Raw genomic sequence first — 19,401 nt, forward strand, 5'->3', positions numbered from 1 at the left:
CATGATGTCCATGAATGACCCAGCCTGGGGCCTGCTATGAGCATTGCAAGCATTTAATGGATGGTAACTGTTAATTTCCTGTATACATGTTGCTAGCCTATGTGCAGGAACTCATCTGCTTGCAGATAAGACAGCAGCTTGGTTCAGGGCCAAGGGCTACTGGGTTTGTCCAGATCCAAATATATTCTCAGATATCTTCCACTGAGCCCCTGACTATGCAAAACGAAGTCCCACTTCCTGGCTTGATCTTTGTAATACATCACCGTCTGCTCTGTTACACCTTGTGGATACTTGCTAATGGATTTGTTAGTTAAATGCAAGGATAGATACCTTAAGTTCTGATCAGACAACAGAGTGTGGTGGTACTTCAGAGGATTGAGATGCTGTCAGTAGAAAGAAGAACTGAATCAGGTGACAGATCATGGAGGTGATGCGTCAGGCTCCTCACAGCTTCTGAGCAACTACTAAGTCCAGGCCCTTTACAATCTCACTGCATCCTCATGTGCAGAGACATCATTCCTATTTTACACATGAGAGGTCTGAGGGGAACCAAAGTAATTGCCAAAAGTCATCAGGAGAGACTGGCGTTGTGGTGTAGCAGGTAAAGCTGCAGCCTGTGATGCCAGCGTCCCATATGGGCACGGGTTCAAGTTTCTGCTGCTGCACATCAGATCTAGCTCCCTACCAATGGCCTGGGAAAAGCTGAAGAAGATAGCCCAAGTACTTGGAAGCCTGCCACCCACAAGGGAGACCCAGATGAAGCTCCTGGATCCTGGCTTCTGCCTGGCCCAGCATCAGCCATTGCCACCATCTAGGGAGTGAATCAGTGGGTGTAAGATCTCTCTCTGTGTGTCTCCCTTTCTCTGTAACTCTTTAAAATAAATAAGTTAATCTTTTTTAAAAAAGTCATCAGGAGCTGAGATTCAAGCCCAATATTACCTGACCTTAAAGTCTGTTCTTTCAGGAGCCGGCACTGTGGCACAGTGGGTTAAAGCCCTGGCCTGAAGTGCCCGCATCTCATATAGGTGCCGGTTGTAGTCCCAGCTGCTCCTCTTCTGATCCAGCTCTCTACTGTGGCCTGGGAAAGCAGTAGAAGATGGCCCAAGTCTTTGGGCCCCTGCACCCACGTGGGAGACCTGGAAGAAGCTCCTGTCTCCTGGCTTCGGATAAGCTCAGCTCTGGCTGTTGTGGCCATCTGGGGAGTGAACCAATGGATGGAAGACCTCTCTCTGTCTCTACCTCTCTCTGTAGCTCTGTCTTTCAAATAAATAAAATAATTTAAAAAAATCTGTTCTTTTACTACTTGTGCCTTATCCTCTGACAAAAACTCCTGTTTGACCTAAACTTTGGTCAGGTCCCTGAGTCCTTTCCAACAAGGCCAGACCTTGGAGTTCCCTTTTTGTCCCTGAGGAGTCAGGGTTGAGGAAGAATCCTGCAAAGTCAGCTTAGTGAAAACCCCCAGCTTTGGGGCTGACCACTCTGGATATCTTGAAACGGTGGCTTGCCTTTAGCAATCACCCTGTCAAGTCAGCTTAGCCAGAAACCCCTTATTCTTGGGGCTTATTCTCTTTTTCATTTTCCATTCACTGACCCTCACCCTACTCCTTGGTTATAAATTCCCACCTATCCTTGTTGGAGTCAGTCTGTCTCCCCTATTGTAAGGCCCTGTTGCAGTGGTCTCTATACCTATTGCCACAACTCCTTGAATGAAGGTTGCGTCACCATCTTTAACAAGTGTCATGAGAAGTTTTTCTTTAATTCCTCCATCAGCCATACAGGTTAGACCTCACACGAAAATTGGGAAATATTATGTATACAGGTGCATATATTATGTATGTAGGAGCTCAAAGCCTAAGAAGATGAAGAAGGTAAAGTGAGGAGGTGACTGAGGAGGAAGAGTAGACACCACATTGGATTCCTCCTCACACTCCAGCTCTTGGTTGAGACCCATCCTGGCCTCCACATATCTCACCCCTGGCTTTTATCTTTCAAGTCACCCACAAATGAACATCAGGAGACGTTCTTTCATGCAAGATCTATGGAGGCACAGGCAGGGGATGTGCCAGGAAAGAGGTAGGAAAGAGGCAAGAAGGGACAGGGGAGGCTTTAACAGAGCATTACCTCTGCTATATCTACCTGCCCAGGGACAGTCAGGTGCCCCCGCGATACTCTGGCATCCAGGTACACTGAAGCCTCAATTTTAGCACCAGCTGGACCTAATTAGCTTTGGTGGAGGGGCCAGGCCCTTTTACAGAGAACTCTATTGTTCTCAGTAACCTGGCAGGAATGTTTATCATTTCAGAAACTGAGAAGGTGCTGGCTCTCTTCCTCTTGGCCTTGGGGCTGCCCTCCCTTCAGATGCTAATCCATAAAGCCATTTGGAGTCAGACCTCAGGGGGGCTCAGGACTGTGGTAGGCCCAGACTCTCATTTCCCTCAGGAGTGAGGCAGGTGTGGAATCAACACCTGGAAGGCAGCCAAATGGAAAACTAGAGCAACAACGCAGAATATCATATGTCAGATAACTTAACTGGGTAGTCATCTGAAGATGGGTTCATGCAAAACAATTAAGGGATGTCTGCATCAAGAGTGTGAGGGACTAATCCAAGAAGATGGCTCAGTCTGCCTGAGCCTGCCTCAGCTCACCCAGTGGCAGGCCCCAGGAGCTAAGGGGATCAATTCCTTCCAGAAGAGGCTCTGAGAATGGCATCTAATTATCCTCACCCTAGACCACCTGGGAAGTCAGGCATTCCTGGAGCTGCAATGGTTGCCTACTTGAATGCCCACCAAAATGTGCACAGACTGAACTATAAGAGGTAGTGGTGTAGTGGTTATTTATCCACACTCTTGAGTTGATCTGTATGTGTTAAGTCTTGGCTTTGGTGGCTATCAAGATGTGACTCTGGGTAAGTTATTTCACCCGTGCTTCAGTTTCCTTATTTGCAAATGGAATAATAGTTCTTAGGTCCTAGGAGGGTTAGGATAATAAGATGAATCAAGATAAGTAAGGATTCTTAAGACAGTACCTGGCCTTTGGTGAGCAGTTGTCATGCTTTCCTCCTACTTTAGTTCGTCTGTGGAGTCCTTGCTAGAGCTATCACGTGCCTGTTTTCCATGCTGTATGCCCAGCTTCCCCAGCACCCTCTCAACCCCACCCAGGGCTGATCCGATTCTTTGGGTGCAGATGGTTGGTAGGGCCCTTCTTCCACCCATGTGGAACCCCACTGTGCTGCCATATCCCTGTCTACTGCTGACTCCTTACAGAACCACGAGTGGAACTGGGACCTGAGTCTAAAGCAGCTCCCCCATTAATTAAGCATCCCTGGGTGATGTGAAAGAGACCAGTGACTTCCTCTCTTGGGCAGAGCCACTGGTCAGTTCTCTCACCCAGCCTCTCCACTCCCCTTGTTTCACCCACCATGAAATCCCAAGGCCATAATTCTAGCCAGGGAGACGTAGGTATGCTTGCATTTCTGTAGACAAATGCTTTTTTGTCTCAATTATTCCCCTTTGTTTATGGTCCAGCTCAAACATCTCTTTGGTGCAGCTTTCTCAGATTCCCACAGTCAGAATTCTGACAAGACCAATTGCTTCATGTATGATCTCAGACAAATTCCTTTCCTCTGACAGCCTCAGTTTCCCCATCTATAAAATGGAAGTATTATAACCGAACTAAACTTGCAGGACATCAGAGGGTTAGGGTTAGGTAAGCCATTGGATGTAAGGCTTAGCTCTCTTCCCTCCTGCTTCCCTTGCTTCGCATAAGATGTGGAGATATTCAAGTGATCTGGCTACCTAGGGTCTACAGGGCCATTCCATGGAAGGTCAACCTTAGAGGACCAGCTTAAATGTCACCTCTTCTATGAAGCATCCCTCCTGCCTCCAGGGAAAAGAGATTTTCCTTTCCCTTGCACTCCTGTAGTCCTTTGTGCCTACTAGATTTTTATTTCCTTTTAACTTCTATTATATTTAACATCATTACTGCCTCCATTCTCTCTCTGTGGTGGTTAATTACTTGAGGTCAAAACTGTATTTTATTCTGTGGGGTGGTCTTACAGTGTCTTACATGACACCCAGCACCTTAGGTTGTCAACTCAGTTTCAATCCTGGTGGGTTCCCTGGGTTTCAGTCACAAACTTTAGAGACAAAGTCTACCTTTATATGTCTGTTGCATATGCAGGGCTCTGATTCTGATACTTGTTTATCTGGAACCAACAACTGAGTCCCAATCTAGCCCAGACAGCCTGTGGAGTGAACGCTTCCACACACCCTGGCAGTAGTGGGTGGCTGCATTTCTATAAAATCATAGGTACAAACCAGTGGAGGTCCAGAGCCACACCACTGAGGGTTAAAGGACCACTTGAGGAAATGGTGGGCTTGGGAAAAGCAAAATAGTATAATACTGGGTATGGGTTACCTCTGGTAGGAAATGCAAGGCCAATGTTTGCCTAATAAAATGGTGTTTTAAGTGGAATCTAAGGCCCCAAGGAAGGTGTATATACTGGTTCTTTGAGTCAACAAAAGAATTCTGTCTTTGGAATCCAATATTTCATTTATCCCATGGCCTAAGGTGGCAGGAGAGCTGTGGGCACTTTGGAGATGACTAGAAAAGGAGCCAGGGTGGTGGGGAAGGTGCAGGTAGATAATGAGAGAGAAGCAACCTGCACTCTGGCAGGCCAACTCTGAGCAACATGATGGGTGTTTATTATCTGGAGGAGGAGAAGACCTGTTTTCCCCTTGCCAGCTACCTTCTCAGCTCATTTCTCTATGTAGGGGGTCAGTTCCCTAAGCAAGCACTTTAGACAAACACTAATAGAGTTGACTTGCAGGATCCCAAGAAACATAGGTGTGGAAAAATAAGTATTCCCATCTATGAGATGCCAACTCCCTGAGTCCTGCCCCACACGTGGCTCACCGAGGCCTGCGGAAGGTCAGGCCGTAGTGCTGACAGGCCAGGCCTACGGTGGGCGTGTACACGATGGGCATGAACTTCTCCACGTCTGACGTCAGTACTCGGTAGAAGAGCTTCTCGTTCCGGTCTTGGAGTGTCATGAGAATGATGTACCTTGGAAAGGGAGAGAAGCAAGGTAATTACAGAGTACCACAGGCCTTTAAAGGTGGGCACATGCAGTGTGGTGCAAAGACCAAGGCTTCCTCTAGTTCATCTGCAAGGAACCATTCATGGCTCTTTGCCCATGTACCCTAAGCATGGACTTCAACATTTATGAAATCTCGAGAATATGACCTTCCTCACTATGCTAATTATTAAACATGCTGTAGGTCCTGTTCTAAATAGTTCCCATGAATTCGTTTAAAACCTCCAATGACCTGTGAGGTAGGTGCTATGATTTTTTGCTGTTTTAAAGACAAGAAGACTAATAACAGCAGAAAATAACTCAAGTTCATGGCAGCGCAGGGATTTGAAGCTAAGCAGTCTGACTCCAGAATCTGTGCACTCAAAACTGAGAGAGATGCTATGATAGGAAGAGAACTCTACTGAGATGGAACAATCTCTGGGTAGAGTGTCAGGGTCCCAAGCTCTAGTCCCAAAAGCTTTGGAGAAGTCTTAGGACTTCTTGGGGCCTCAATCTCTTTTATTCCACCAAAGGCATTGTCCAGAACTAAAAAAAACCACATCTGGGGGCTGGTGTTGTGATGCAGTGGTTAAGCTGTCACTTGCAACGCCAACATCCTGTTATCAGAGTGCCAATTTGAGTCCCTGCTGTTCTGCTTTTGATCCAACTTCCTGCTTGTGCACCTGGGAAAGCAATGAAAGATGGCCCAAGTACTTGGGCCCCTGCCATCTATATGGGAGACCAGGATGTAGTTCTTGGCTTCTATCTTCAGCCTAACCCTGCCCCAGTTATTGCAGCCATTTTGGAAGTATAAACCAGCAGATGGAGGATCTCTCTATATCTCCCCTTTGGTCAGTCTGCCTTTCAAATGAATAAATGAATCTTTTAAAAAGTAAAAGTACAACAGTGTGTTTTGGAAGGTGTTTTTGTGGAGGGAGGATTTACACTCAGGCATGGCCAGCAATCTCAGCTTATTGCTAGTGTAAGGATTCCCTTATCGGGGAACCACTGTGTGCATCTCCTCCCAATTCTACATTCAGTTAGGTTAAATTGGTAACCTGAAATTGGTTATGGTGGGAGTATTTACATGGCAGCAATTGGCAATTTCCTGTCCCCTTATCCCACAGAGGACTCATTGCATATTTACTTACACACCACTGCCCTCACCCAAAAGAAGCTGGGAGCCTTCCTAGCAATCTCCTGAGCTCTTGTTGAAATGAGGGACTCCTGGGGATGAGTGGATCAAAGTAGTGCGCACAGCATCAGGAGCAAGATTCTAGGGCTCCCAAGAATGGGCACCCACTTCTGTCCCTGAGCCTGGAATGTCTTCTCTGTCTTCCCGGGTATGGTAGTAGTTCCATCTAGCTGGAGAGAACTAGCAAGGAAGGATTTGGGATGTTAACTTTGAAAGTTCAATGTGTTTAGGAATGAGAAGTTCACTTTGGACTACAATTCTTCATTATAAATTTAACAAAAGAAAGTTCATATTGTTCAAAGTTATGGCATGTCTCATGTCTTATGTTGTTAGTTGAAGCCATTGTGTAATTTCTGTGATATATCTAGACCCAATTTAGTGGGATAAACAAGGAGAGAATATTTGTCATGAGTTTTAGTATCATTGTGGAGTTGCTGTAAATAACACCCCTGGAGTGTAGGGTTTCAAGAGCAGTGAGTCGGGTGCAGGCTGAAGCTTACTTGTTCACTTCCACTCCGAAGCTGTGTACAATACAAGGGAAGCAAAGGGAGAAGGGTGTGGGTTGACCCTGGCATGCTGCTGAGCTCTGCCCCTAGGCAGACAGCCACATCCTGATGGGCCCATAGTCTTGGCCACTTAGCTCTAAGGATATTTAAAGGGAACCTTCTTCCTACATTTCTGCTAGAGTCTATAGCAAGATTATACATTTATTTAACAAATGTTTACACAGGACCTCCAGTGTGTAAGGCAGTATGCTAAGCACATGAAAAATCTGATGTATTTAATGCTTGTAATGACTCTCTGAGTTAAGTACCCTTGACACATTCATTGTACACCTGGGGAATGACCTAGAGAGGCTGAGTGGCTTTTGTGAATTTGAACTCAGTCCAATACTTGAGTCTAGTCTTGTAGCATTAGCCTATGGTGCTTCTTAACTTAATAGCAGAGAAGTTAATAACATAGACTTTGGAGCCAGTCATCTTGCTGTTCAAATCCTGGATGGGCTAAATCATAGTCATGTTCCTGGGAGGTGACTGCCTTCGTAGCAAAGCTGAGAAAGCTGCCATTCTCAGTTGGGCTTTTGTTGTCTATATTTTCACTGTGGAGAACTCAGAGAGAAGGCAGGATTATTATCACTCAGTATGTGACATCTGGGTCCATCCTGGGTGTCCCCTGTCTATTTTCCCCTCCCCCACCACATACCCCATATTCCAGGAACTCAGGTCATGTACTACATCCATTACACCCCATCTCCACATCCTTGCTCCACCTCTTCCCTCTCATTGAAACGCCCTCCGTGAGCCCCAGTGTTGTCTGCTGTAGCACTGTCACCACTTCCTGGGTTGACTCAGTTCCTATACTTCCCAAGGGCTCTCCCAGATTCCCTGGTCGGAATTATGCTTCCCTGTTGACTATGCCTCAGCTGAAACCAGGGAAACGATCAATCATTCAGAAGCCAGGGCTGGGCCTGGCATCTCTTGGGGCTGGAGAGTATCCGGAAAACCCTCTGTGGACCTCGGCAAACAGCCAGCTCAGCACGAGGATCAGGTGGAGGGGACAGATGTCAGGCACTGACTTGTCCAGGTCACTCTGCTGCCGCTCGTAGTATCTCATGATCCGGAGGAGCTGGACATCCTGGCTCAGGAAGCAAGGGGGGATCAGGCCGTGGATTCCAAGCTGCAGCCTTTCTTCAAGTGTGAAGGCCATCCCCTGGGAAGAACGAGAGGGAAGCACATACATAAGTGCACATACCGGAAACCGAAGTGTAGAAAGAATCCCATCCACAGACAGGCAGACTCAGTGTGACTGTAGATAGGGCCCTGGACCCAAATTCCACCTCTGCTGTTTAAGTAGGGGCCAATCTTACGCTACTTTCTCTGACACTTCAGAGTTTCAGTTTCTGTTTTGGAAAAAATGGGGAAAATATCCATATCATCGGGGTTTTTTTTGGAAAAAATAAGCTTTTTAAACAAGTTTTAGATTTACAAAGAAACTGAGATCATACAGAGTTGTCATATATCCTTTCACCCAGTTTTCTGAATATTAACATCATACATTAGTATGGTACATTATAAGAATTAATCAACTAATAGTGACTTGGCATTTTTAAAAAATATTTTCTATTTATTTGAAAAGCAGAGTTATATATAGAGAGAAGGAGACACCCAGAGAGAGGTCTTCCATCTGGTAGTTCACTCCCCAAATGGCCGCAATGGTCAGGGCTGCGCCATGCCGAAGCCAGGAGCCAAGAGCTCTTCCCATATGACTGCAGGGGACCAAGGACTTGGGGCATCCTCCTCTGCTTTCCCAGGCACATGAGCAGGGAGTTGATTTGGAAGAGGAGCAGCTGGGACTGGAACTGGCACCGCTATGAGACACTGGCATTGCCTTACCCGCTATGCCACAACGCTGGCCTGTGACTTAGTATTATTAACTAAAGCCAATGTTTTACTCAGAATGCCTTAGTTTTGACTTAATTTTTAAAAATTGCTCCAGCATCCCACACTACATTCAGTCATCATGTTCTTAGATTCCTCTTGGCTCGACAGTTTCTCAAACTTCCCTTGTTGTTAATGAGCTTGACAGTTTGAAGGAACACTGCTCAGGCATTCTGTACAATTTTCCTCTACTGGAATTTGTCCAGTGTTTTTCTAATGACTGGACTGGGGCTATGGGTTTTTCACCCAGAGGTGGACTGCCATGTGCCTCATATCAGCTCAATGGTATATGAGATCAGCATGACTCTTCATGTGGATCTGGAACTTGATCACCAGCCTTGGTAATGCATGTCAGATTTCTTCTCTGCAAAATTACTCTTTCAAAATTCTTTTCTGCCAGAGAAATTTGTCTCTTCGCTATCTGTTGTTTATTCAATCACATGTTTATGTTATAATAGACTCATGAATATTTATTTCATAATTTAAGTTATAATCCAGTATTGCTTTGTTTATTTTCTTGCTCAGATTTCTCCACCTTTGGCCACTGGGAGCTGTTTCAGTTGCTTGTGCCACTTTGACATACCCCTGTGATGTAGTCCTCTGTATTGTCTTGCTGAGCATTCTTTTACTTTTTGGCACTACAAGATGCTCCAGGTTCATCCTGCATATTGCCTGTCTTGGTCCTAGAATGAGCCATTTCTTCAAGGTGATTCCTTTTTCGGAGCAAGATATTAGGAAGCAAGATCTGAGCACTACTGTTTGTGCTCCTTGCTTCTGGGTTTAATTGTGTCTTGTCCATCTCAGCTGACAGAGCAAGGAAATATATATGTGCATTCTAAAACCTGTGTATAAACACATACCTATAAACGCTTCTATATTTAGCTATCAAACCTGTATTAAGGCAAACAAGAATCTATCCTAATGTTTCCAACTCTAATCCATTGCCACACTGATCTCTGACACCACCACCTTAATGATCCATAAATTTCCACTCCAATGGTAAGAAACATGACTCTTACTATCTGCCACCTGTTTACTTAATTGCTTAACCCCATTGTAAACACAGCATAATATCAAAATTATTAACCTATATCACCATGGAAAACAACTTTGTAAACAAGAGTACAGTGTTTATATGCAGTTCTTTTTAAAGGACTTACACATTATTTTTGTCTCACAAATTGGTCCATTTTCAAAGTTGCTGAAGTCAGAGTACCTTTTCTCTCCATCCTCTTCACTGAGATTTCTATATACATATGTAATGTACTTAGATTTTGTTTGTCATCACAGTCTGCCTTTCTTCCTGAGATTCCCCCATTCTATTAAATGATATTTAAAAAATATGGATGCATTAAGTTTCACCCTTTGTGCTGTAAAGTTCTATAGGTTTTTGACAAGTGCATAATGTCATGCATTCAGCACTGCAGTAGCATAGAAAACAGTTTCACTGCACAAAAAATTCTATGTGCTTTACCTATTCATCCTTCCTTCTTTCCCCAAACTTCTGGAAACCACTTTTGTTTTTACTCTCTGTACAGTTTTGTCTTTTCTGGAATGTCACACCAGTGGAATCAAATAGTATGTAGCTTTTTCGGCCTGGCTCTTTCACTTAAAGATAAGGGTTTCTGGTTCATCTATGTATTTTCATGGCTTCATAATTCATTTTTTTTTTCTTTTTTTAAAAAATATTTGCTTATTTATTTGAAAGGCAAAGTTATAGAGAAGGAGAGGCAGAAGAAGAGAGAAAGAGAGAGAGAGAGACAGAGAGAGAGAGAGAGAGAGAGAGAGAGAGAGATCTTCCGTCATCTGGTCAATTCTCCAGATGGCTGCAATGGCCAGAGCTGGGCCAGAATGAAGCCAGGAGCCAGGAACTTCATCGGGGTCTTCCACGTGGATACAAGGGCCCAAATAGTTGGGCCATCTTCTGCTGCCATTCCTAGGCCATCAGCAGGGAGCTGGATCAGAAGTGGAGCAGCCAGGACATGAACCTGTGCCCATATGAGATACCAGCATTGAGGCAGTGGCTCTTCCTACTACACCACAATGCCAGCCCCTCCTGATACACAGGTGCTTGCACTCCTGCACCCACCTGGGAGACCCAGGTGAAGCTCTTGGCTCCTGGCTTCAACCTAGCTGTTGCGGTCATTTGGGGAGTGAACCAGCAGATGAAGGATTTCTCTCTCTCTGCCTCTGCCTCTCCCTCTCTGTGGCTTTGACTTTCAAATAAATAAATAAATCTTTAAAAATAAACAAGAAGATATACAAATGGCTGATAGTGCATACAAAGATGCTCAACATCATTAGTCAGTGGGAAATGCAAATCAAACACAATGAGATAAAACTTGACACCCACAGGAATGGCTGTAATTAAATACACACACACACACACACACACACACACACACCAAAAAGTATTGCTGAGGATATAGAGAAATTGGAATCCCTTGTGTACTGCTGATTAAAATGTAAAACTTTGCAGCCTGTATGGAAAATAGCTTAGTGTTTCCTCAGAAAGTTAAACATAGAATTATAAGATGGCCCAGACATTCTATTCTTAGGTCTACATCCTAAGGATTTGAAAGCAGGGATGTGAACAGACACTTACTTGCCAAAGTTCATTGCTACATTATTAGCAATAGCCAACAGGTACAAATATCCCAGGTGTCCATTATAATGAATGGATAAACAAAATGTATATGCATACAATGAAGATTTATCTGGCCATAAAAAAGAATGAAGTTCTTATATGTCCTACTCATGGATCAAGCTTAAAAATATTCTGCTACTTGAAATAAGCTAGATACAAAATGACATATATGGTCCCATTTATATTAAATATCTACAATAGGCAAATTTATAGAGGCAGAAAATAAATCTGAGATTACCAGGGACTTACAGGAGAGGCAGTGATGAGTTACTGCTTTGATGGTTATAGAATTTCTAGTTTGGGGTGAGAAAACATTTTGGGAGTGGTTAGTGGTGATGGTTACAAAAAATTGTGAATATACTTAATGCCTCTTAATTATACACTTAAAAATAACTAAAATGGCAAATGTTATATTTTATGTATATTTGATCACAACTTTTAGTAGTTATTTGTATATTCCAAACTATTGAATTATATGACCATAAGTAGCTGAATTATATGGTACATAAATTATATCTCAATAAAACCATCATTTAAAAAAAGGTTCTTTGCATGTTCTGGATATGCACCATTAATTGGATATGTGTTTTGCAGATATTTCTTCTGATCTTTTCACCTCTCTTAGCAGAACACCACCTTCGAGCATGTGCACTGGCAGAGAGGGAGACGGGCAGTACATAGGTTGTCATGGAATCCACCCTCCGGATTCATTTTTAAGCCCTAGAGAGACAGTGTTAGAAGGCAGAAGTTGCAAGACTGGTCTCATGAGGAACACCTTGAGACATGCGGACACAAGCTGTCCTATCTTTAGCTCAATATCATAAAGCACAACACATGGTGAAAGCAGAGACCCTCTCTGTATAGAACTCAGGGTGGCTCTGCTGAAGTGAGGGCTTCCCTGGCGCTGCTTAGCAGCTCCAGGAGATACCTGCTCAGCTGTCTCACAGGGAAGGCCCTGGCAACAGCAACAGTAGGAAGCCCTTGAGAAGCTTATGGTGGCGAACATCAACAATGAAGGGACTAGAATATCCATGGAGGGATTATGCAGAGGTTAAGAAATTTTTTTAAGGTTTTTAAAAATTATTTTTTAACAAATAAAATTTCATAAGTACAACTTTAGGAATATAGTTATTCTTCCCACCATACCTGCCCTCCTACCATATTCCCACTCCTCCTCCTCTTCCCTCTCCCCTTCCCAGTCCCATTCTCCATTAAGATTTATCTTCAATTAACTTTGTACACAGAAGACCAACTCCATACTAAGTAAAGATTTCAACAATTTGCACAAACTATTTGAGAACTAGTTTTACAGTTAATTGTCATGATACAACTCATTGAGGACAGAGGTCCTACATGGGAGTTAGTGCACAATGACTCCTGTTGTTAATTTAACAATTAATACTCTTATGTATGATGTCAGTGATCACCCAAGGCTGTTGACATGAGCTTCCTAGGCTATGGTAGCCTTTTGAGTTCATAAACTCCGTCATTATTTGGACTTTAAGCAAAGTGGAAGTTGTCTTCTCCCTTTAGATAACAGTACATCCTTCTTTGATGGCCACTTCTTTCTGCTGGGGTCTCACTCACAGAGATCCTTCATGTAGAACATTTTTGGCCACAGTGTTGTTTTAACTAGTTAGTTAATTCTGTTACTATAACCCCTGTTGTATTAAAGGTACTCCTGGGACAACTCTGGCTGAGTTTCTACTTGTAATTAGTCCTAAATAATGCAACCTTCTTCCTAAAGGTGAAGAAGGCTGTGTAAGTGATAAATGAGACCTCAATTATGCTGGCAGCTTCTTGCTTTACCCAGATTCCCTTGAGGAAGGGGGGCTTGCAAATGCATGAAACATTAGAGCTCCCCTCTTTACTCTACCAGCCCAGACTTTTCTCAACTCCAACTACCACAGGTTCTGTCCCAGGGAGTTAATAAACCACAGGGAAAGTCAAACCCATGTATTGATCATCCACACCTTAGAGCCATCATCAGCTCTGACAAAGAGGTTCTAATGAATATCTGATGTCACTCGATACTTTCCATACTACCACATTGTGAGGGAAGTGTGACAGCCTGCTTTACAGATGAGAGCTAAGCAAAAGAGATTACCTAATACTCTTGAAGTTGCATGGCTATTACTTTACAGTGCATTACTTCTTAAGCCAGTATGCATCTTTTAATCTGTAATTACATTTTGTGTGATAATTATTTTATGATTTTTCTCAACTAGAGGTATTTGACAGAACCAAGATTTGATCATGGGTTGCATTGCTGCCACAAGAATATCCAGCCTCCTAGGACTTTGGTAAGGTGGACCTCAGGAAATGTGAAGGTGGTGATGGCAAGGAAGAAGTAGAACAAAGGGAGAAACAGAGAAAAGTGAATGAAAGCCAGAGATGGGCTACTCCCAATGTTCTCTTTTTCTTTTTCTTTTTTGTAACTTGTGGATTTCTAATATGGGCTCCTCTTGAGTTTTTATCACATGGCATTTTTAAAAAATTTTAACTGATACATAATATTTGTGTAAGTTTATGGGATTCAGTATGACAGTTCAATACATGCATACAATGTATAATTATCAAAATAGGGTAATATTTCCAACTCCTCAAACATTTCTTATTTTCTGTGTTGGAAACCTTAAGGTTTTTTGAGTTGTTTTGAAATACATGAAAAGTAGCCGGCACTGCGGCTCACTAGCCTAATCCTCCACCTTGCAGTGCCGGCACCCCGGGTTCTAGTCCCGGTCGGGGCACCGGATTCTGTCCCGGTTGCCCCTCTTCCAGGCCAGCTCTCTGCTATGGCCCGGGAGTGCAGTGGAGGATGGCCCAAGTGCTTGGGCCCTGCACCCGCATGGGAGACCAGGATAAGTACCTGGCTCCTGCCATTGGATCAGCGCGGTGCGCTGGCTGCAGCGCGCTGGCCACGGCGGCCATTGGAGGGTGAACCAACGGCAAAGGAAGTCCTTTCTCTCTGTCTCTCTCTCTCTCTCACTGTCCACTCCGCCTGTCAAAAAAAAAAAAAAAAAAAAAGAAAGAAAGAAAGAAAGAAAGAAATGAAAAGTTATAGACTACAGTTACTTTACTGTACTATAGAACACTAGACCCTGTTCCTCTCATTTAACCCTGTTTGCTGTCCTTTATCCAACCTCTCTCTCCTCCCATTTGCCCACCCCCACTTCCTAGCTTCTGATTCTACTCTCTACTTCTATGAGGTCAACTTTTTAGTTCCCAGAAATGAGTGAGAACATGAGATATTTGTATTTCTGTGTCTGGATTATTTCACTTAACATGATGTCCTCTACTAACGACATCTCAACCTATGAAAATCCTGAAGAATTGTTCCTGCTCCCAGGAGAAGCTGCAGGAACGTAGGAGAGATCCATCTCAAGAGAGACTCTACTCTGAAAGCATGACTCACAGAGACTTCTCAAAGCACTGCACACATAAAGTTCCAAACTTTTTCTTCTTCAAAGTCCAAGGTTACCAGTTCATAAATCCTCGTTGTTGGCCACCAGCTTTGCAAGCAGGCAACAACATTGAGGCCTCAGATCCTTTTGCAGGAAACCACCTCACCCTGGGGACTGGGCACTTTCACCAAACACCATTAGGTAGGTGACTATTCACTGCCTTGGTAAAGACTGTGATTGCTTCTCCTTGGCCTTGAGGACCCCAGGGAGGCCCAGGCATTTAATTATGACATCATCTTTGTTAATGACCACTGCAGCTTTTAATAACAGTCAGCTTCTCTCTACAGGTCTAAGTGTTTCTCTTGGCTGACTGCCACAAGTTCTTTTGTATTTGAGGAAAAAGTATGGCTGTTTAGCAACTGGTAATTTCAGGGATTTAAAGAAACTACTTCTAGAAGCTTCTTTTCATCCTGAAGTAAACGTTAAAGCAACCTCAAATTTACAAGTTTGCAAAACATAAGTGCAGGTAGTTAGGCTATAGCATGGCCTCCCAAATAGGATAGGCACATGCCTATTCACTAGGGAAGAGGGGGAGGAGAAAGTATTAGAATTTATATTTATCTGCAAGAGAATTAAATTTTGTTAATCAGTACTCTGAATCTTTGCATGTATGTTAAAAAGTCACAATTTCCATGAGGCATACCGAGAATCTTAAGGTAAGAATGCAGATTGTACAACATGGAGGAGTTGGCAGTAGGACCCTTATTTATTCTTACCACATTGAGAAGGTATGCCTAGAAAATAGTTATAGATTATATTATCTAGTTTTTAACAAAACCCATAAAATAAGATGATGCTTTTGAAAAATGGGTAACTCTCATGATTGTATTTCTTTTTTAAAATTTTATTTAAGGTAAACAAATTTCATTTATACAGATTTAGGAGCATAATGATACTTCCCATCCTACCCTCTCTCCTGCCCACACTCCCATCCTTCCTCCTCCTCCCTCTCTTATTTCTTCTCTTAATTTTTACAAGGATCTACTTTCAGTTTACTTTATACTCATAAGATTAACCTTACACTAAGTAAAGCGTTCAACAAATAATAAGGATAAAAAAACACTGTTCTTGAACAGTTGAGACAAGGGCTGTAACAATCATCAAATCTCAAAATGTCAATTTCACTCCTATACATTTCATTTTTGGTACTCTATTAGTTATCACAGATCAGGGAAAACATGGTATTTGTCTTTTTGGGACTGGCTTATTTCACTAAGTGTAATGGTTTTCAGTTGCATCCATTTTGTTGCAAAAAACAGGATTTCATTCTTTTTTGTGGCTAAGTAGTATTCCATACTATATCTATATATCTGTATATAGATATATATAATATGCCATGATTATATATATAATGCCATAATTACCTTATCTAGTCATCAGTTGACAGACATATGGGTTGATTCCATATCTTAGCTATTGTGAATTGAGCTGCAATAAATATGGGGGTACAGATAACTTTTTCATATGCAGATTTAATTTCTTTTAGGTAAATTTTAGGAGTGGGATTACTGGGTCATAAGGTATTTTTACCTTTCTGAGGAATCTTCATACTGTCTTCCACAATGGCTGTACTAGTTTACATTCCCACCACAAGTGGATTAGGATATCTTTTCCCGCACATCTTCACCAGCACTTACTGTTTGTTGATTTCTGTATGAGAGCCATTCTAACTGGACTTAGGTGAAATCTCATTGTGGTTTTGAGTTGCATTTCCCTTATGGCTAATGATTCTAAGCATTTTTTTTTCATGTGTCTATTGGCCATTTGAAATTCCTCTTTTGAGGCCGGCGCCGTGGCTCACTAGGCTAGTCCTCCACCTTACGGCGCCGGCACACCGGGTTCTGGTCCCGGTCGGGGCGCCGGATTCTGTCCCAGTTGGCCCTCTTCCAGGCCGGCTCTCTGCTGTGGCCAGGGAGTGCAGTGGAGGATGGCCCAGGTGCTTGGGCTCTGCACCCCATGGGAGACCAGGAGAAGCACCTGCCTCCTGCCTTCGGATCAGCGCGGTGCACTGGCCGTGGCGGCCATTGGAGGGTGAACCCCAGCGGTGGGGGAGGGCCTTTCTCTCTGTCTCTCTCTCACTGTCCACTCTGCCTGTCAAAAAAAAAAAAAAAAAAAAAGAAAAAAGAAAAAAAAAAAGAAATTCCTCTTTTGAAAAATTCGGGTTCAAGTCCCTTGCTCATTTCTTAACTGGATTGTTTGTTTTGTTGTTGTTGGGTTTTTTGAGCCCTTTATAGATTTTGGATACTAATCTTTTAAAAAATTTTTTTTTATTTTTGTTTTTTGGACAGGCAGAGTGGACAGTGAGAGAGAGACAGAGAGAAAGGTCTTCCTTTTCCGTTGGTTCACCCCTCAATGGCCACCGCAGCCAGTGCACTGCGGCCTGCGCACCGCGCCGATCTGAAGCCAGGAGCCAGGTGCTTCTTCTGGTCTCCCATGCAGGTGCAGGGCCCAAGCACTTGGGCCATCCACCACTGCCCTCCCAGGCCACAGCAGAGAGCTGGACAGGAAGAGGAGCGACCAGGACAGAATCCGGCGCCCCGACCGGGACTAGAACCCGGTGTGCAGGCACCGCAGGTGGAGAATTAGCCTAGTGAGCCGCGGCGCCAGCCTGGATACTAATTTTTTATCAGTTTCATGGTTTGAAAATAATTTCTCCCATTCTGTTGGTTGCCCCTTCACTTTGCTTTACAGTGCAGAAGCTTCTCAGCTTGTTATAATCCCATTTGTCTATTTTGGCTTTGATTGCCTGTGTTTCTGGGGTCTTTTCCAAGAAGTCTTTGCCTATGCCAATGGCTTGCAGAGTTTCCCCAAAGTTCTTCTCTAACAATTTGATGGTATCATGTCATATATTTAGATCCTTTATTATTATTATTATTATTATTTGACAGGTAGTTAGACAGTGAGAGAGAGGGACAGAGAGAAAGGTCTTCCTTCTGTTGGTTCACCCCCCAATGGCCGCTATGGCCAGCACTGTGCCGAACCAAAGCCAGGAGCCAGGTGCTTCCTCCTGGTCTCCCATGTGGGTGCAGGGGCCAAGGACCTGGGCCATCCTCTACTGCCTTCCCGGGCCACAGCAGAGAGCTGGACTGGAAGAGGAGCAACTGGGACTAGAACCTGGCTCCTATATGGGATGCCAGCACCGCAGGCGGAGGATTAACCAAGTGAGCCACGGCACTGGCCTTGATTTCTTGAAACAATAAACTTGAGGTGATGAGGAAGCAGACAGGTTGAAGAAGGTCATACAGGGCTATAGCACAACAATATTATCAGTATTTATAAGAACAGCAGTGATGACTTTTATTGAGCACCCTCAGGTTGCACAGGCCTGAGACACAGACACTTGTATTCTTGTCAGTTCATCTAATCTTCACAGTGACCCTGGCAGGAAGATATTAGGAATATTATCCCCATTTTGTGTATTAGGAGGCTGAAAGGGGTAGCATGATGGGTAGCTAACCCAAGGTCACCCAGCAAGTCAGTAGAAAAGCCAGGAGTAGAACCCAGGCCCATATGTTTCCCAAGTTCATACTCTTTTCTCTGAACTAATCAACAGCTTCCCCGGACAAAGTGAAAAATCTGTTGACTGAGTTGGCTTTTTTGGATTAGAGATGGTAATCCTTGTTCTACCTATCAAGCCAGCTGTCTGAATGTTTTCAGTTACTGCTTTTTTCACCTAAGTTTGGCCAGCCCATCTACAAATAGGTGTGCCTGTATCTCTGAGGTTACACAATTGGCCTAAGGCATATATGTAGCCATATTTCCTCTTAGCAGAATCATTACTGGAAGGAGGGATTAGTAGCCACATGCAGTACAGTAAAAGTTTCAGTTCCACACATCATGACGTCATGCTCTCTGCTGACTGCTTATGCAATAAGCGGTTTCCTCCATCAATCTGTAGTAATAGCAGAGAGAGTAGCCATAGCAGGGATGGAGCTGTGGTAGTCAACTCTAAGGCTGCACAATGGGAGCTGATTAGCTGTTAAGGGACCAGAAGGCATTTCCTCTACCTTTTATACATTACTTGTTGACTCTATTTGCTTGGGAATTTTATGAGTTGGAGACAGGAAGTGGGATTACTGATACTGCTATTCTCTCACTGAACCCCAGATTTATGAGGGCTCCTGAGCACACTCCTGGGATGGATATATGAGGGTCTCAGAAACACAAGCCTTGGGAACTCTCTGAAGACACAGAACTGAGAATGGCCTTCCTCCCAGACAGATTTCTGTGATCAGGTACCAAATTACAATGCAGAAACGCATATAAATTCCAGAGAAGGTAGTAGAAGATACATGACTCGTTACTGCCCAGAGCCATCCCTATACAAGTCTTGAGTTCAAAGACTGGACTCTGGTGCCATGGACAGCGCACATGTGGAGGCTGCTTGTTCATGTTCTAGGTGGGAGACAAAGTCCATTTTACTTCCATGGGATTATAACCAGGACATAAGGGTGCTGCACTCACACAGGCAGTATGAAGGAGTGGGAATGGAGCTGGATGACAAAAATTCTCTTCTCAGTTACTCAACTGTCTGTTTGACCCTAGAGAAGTTACTTTATGTCTCTGGAGTCTGATGCCTTCAC

The 19,401-nt window shown here is 43.7% G+C and overlaps 1 protein-coding gene across 8 annotated transcripts in view; it reads right to left on the minus strand.

The window, feature by feature from the left end:
• The window catches only part of ME3 (malic enzyme 3), a 196,838-nt gene that overhangs the window by 99,053 nt on the left and 78,384 nt on the right, over positions 1 to 19,401 (minus strand). For all 8 annotated transcript variants that reach the window (XR_016233406.1, XR_016233403.1, XR_016233398.1 and 5 more), the window contains 2 exons: positions 7,846 to 7,979; positions 4,915 to 5,064 (listed from right to left, as the gene is read on the minus strand). Coding sequence is in view for 4 of the 8 variants with exons in the window: in XM_089332358.1 (XP_089188484.1) it covers positions 4,915 to 5,064; positions 7,846 to 7,979 (284 nt within the window). In the remaining 4 variants the exon portion in view is untranslated. The remainder of the gene's footprint in view (positions 1 to 4,914; positions 5,065 to 7,845; positions 7,980 to 19,401) is intronic.

Source organism: Oryctolagus cuniculus, chromosome 1, assembly GCF_051225735.1.
Source record: "Oryctolagus cuniculus isolate XC-2025 breed Fujian yellow rabbit chromosome 1, ASM5122573v1, whole genome shotgun sequence".
Taxonomy (NCBI): Eukaryota; Metazoa; Chordata; class Mammalia; order Lagomorpha; family Leporidae; genus Oryctolagus; species Oryctolagus cuniculus.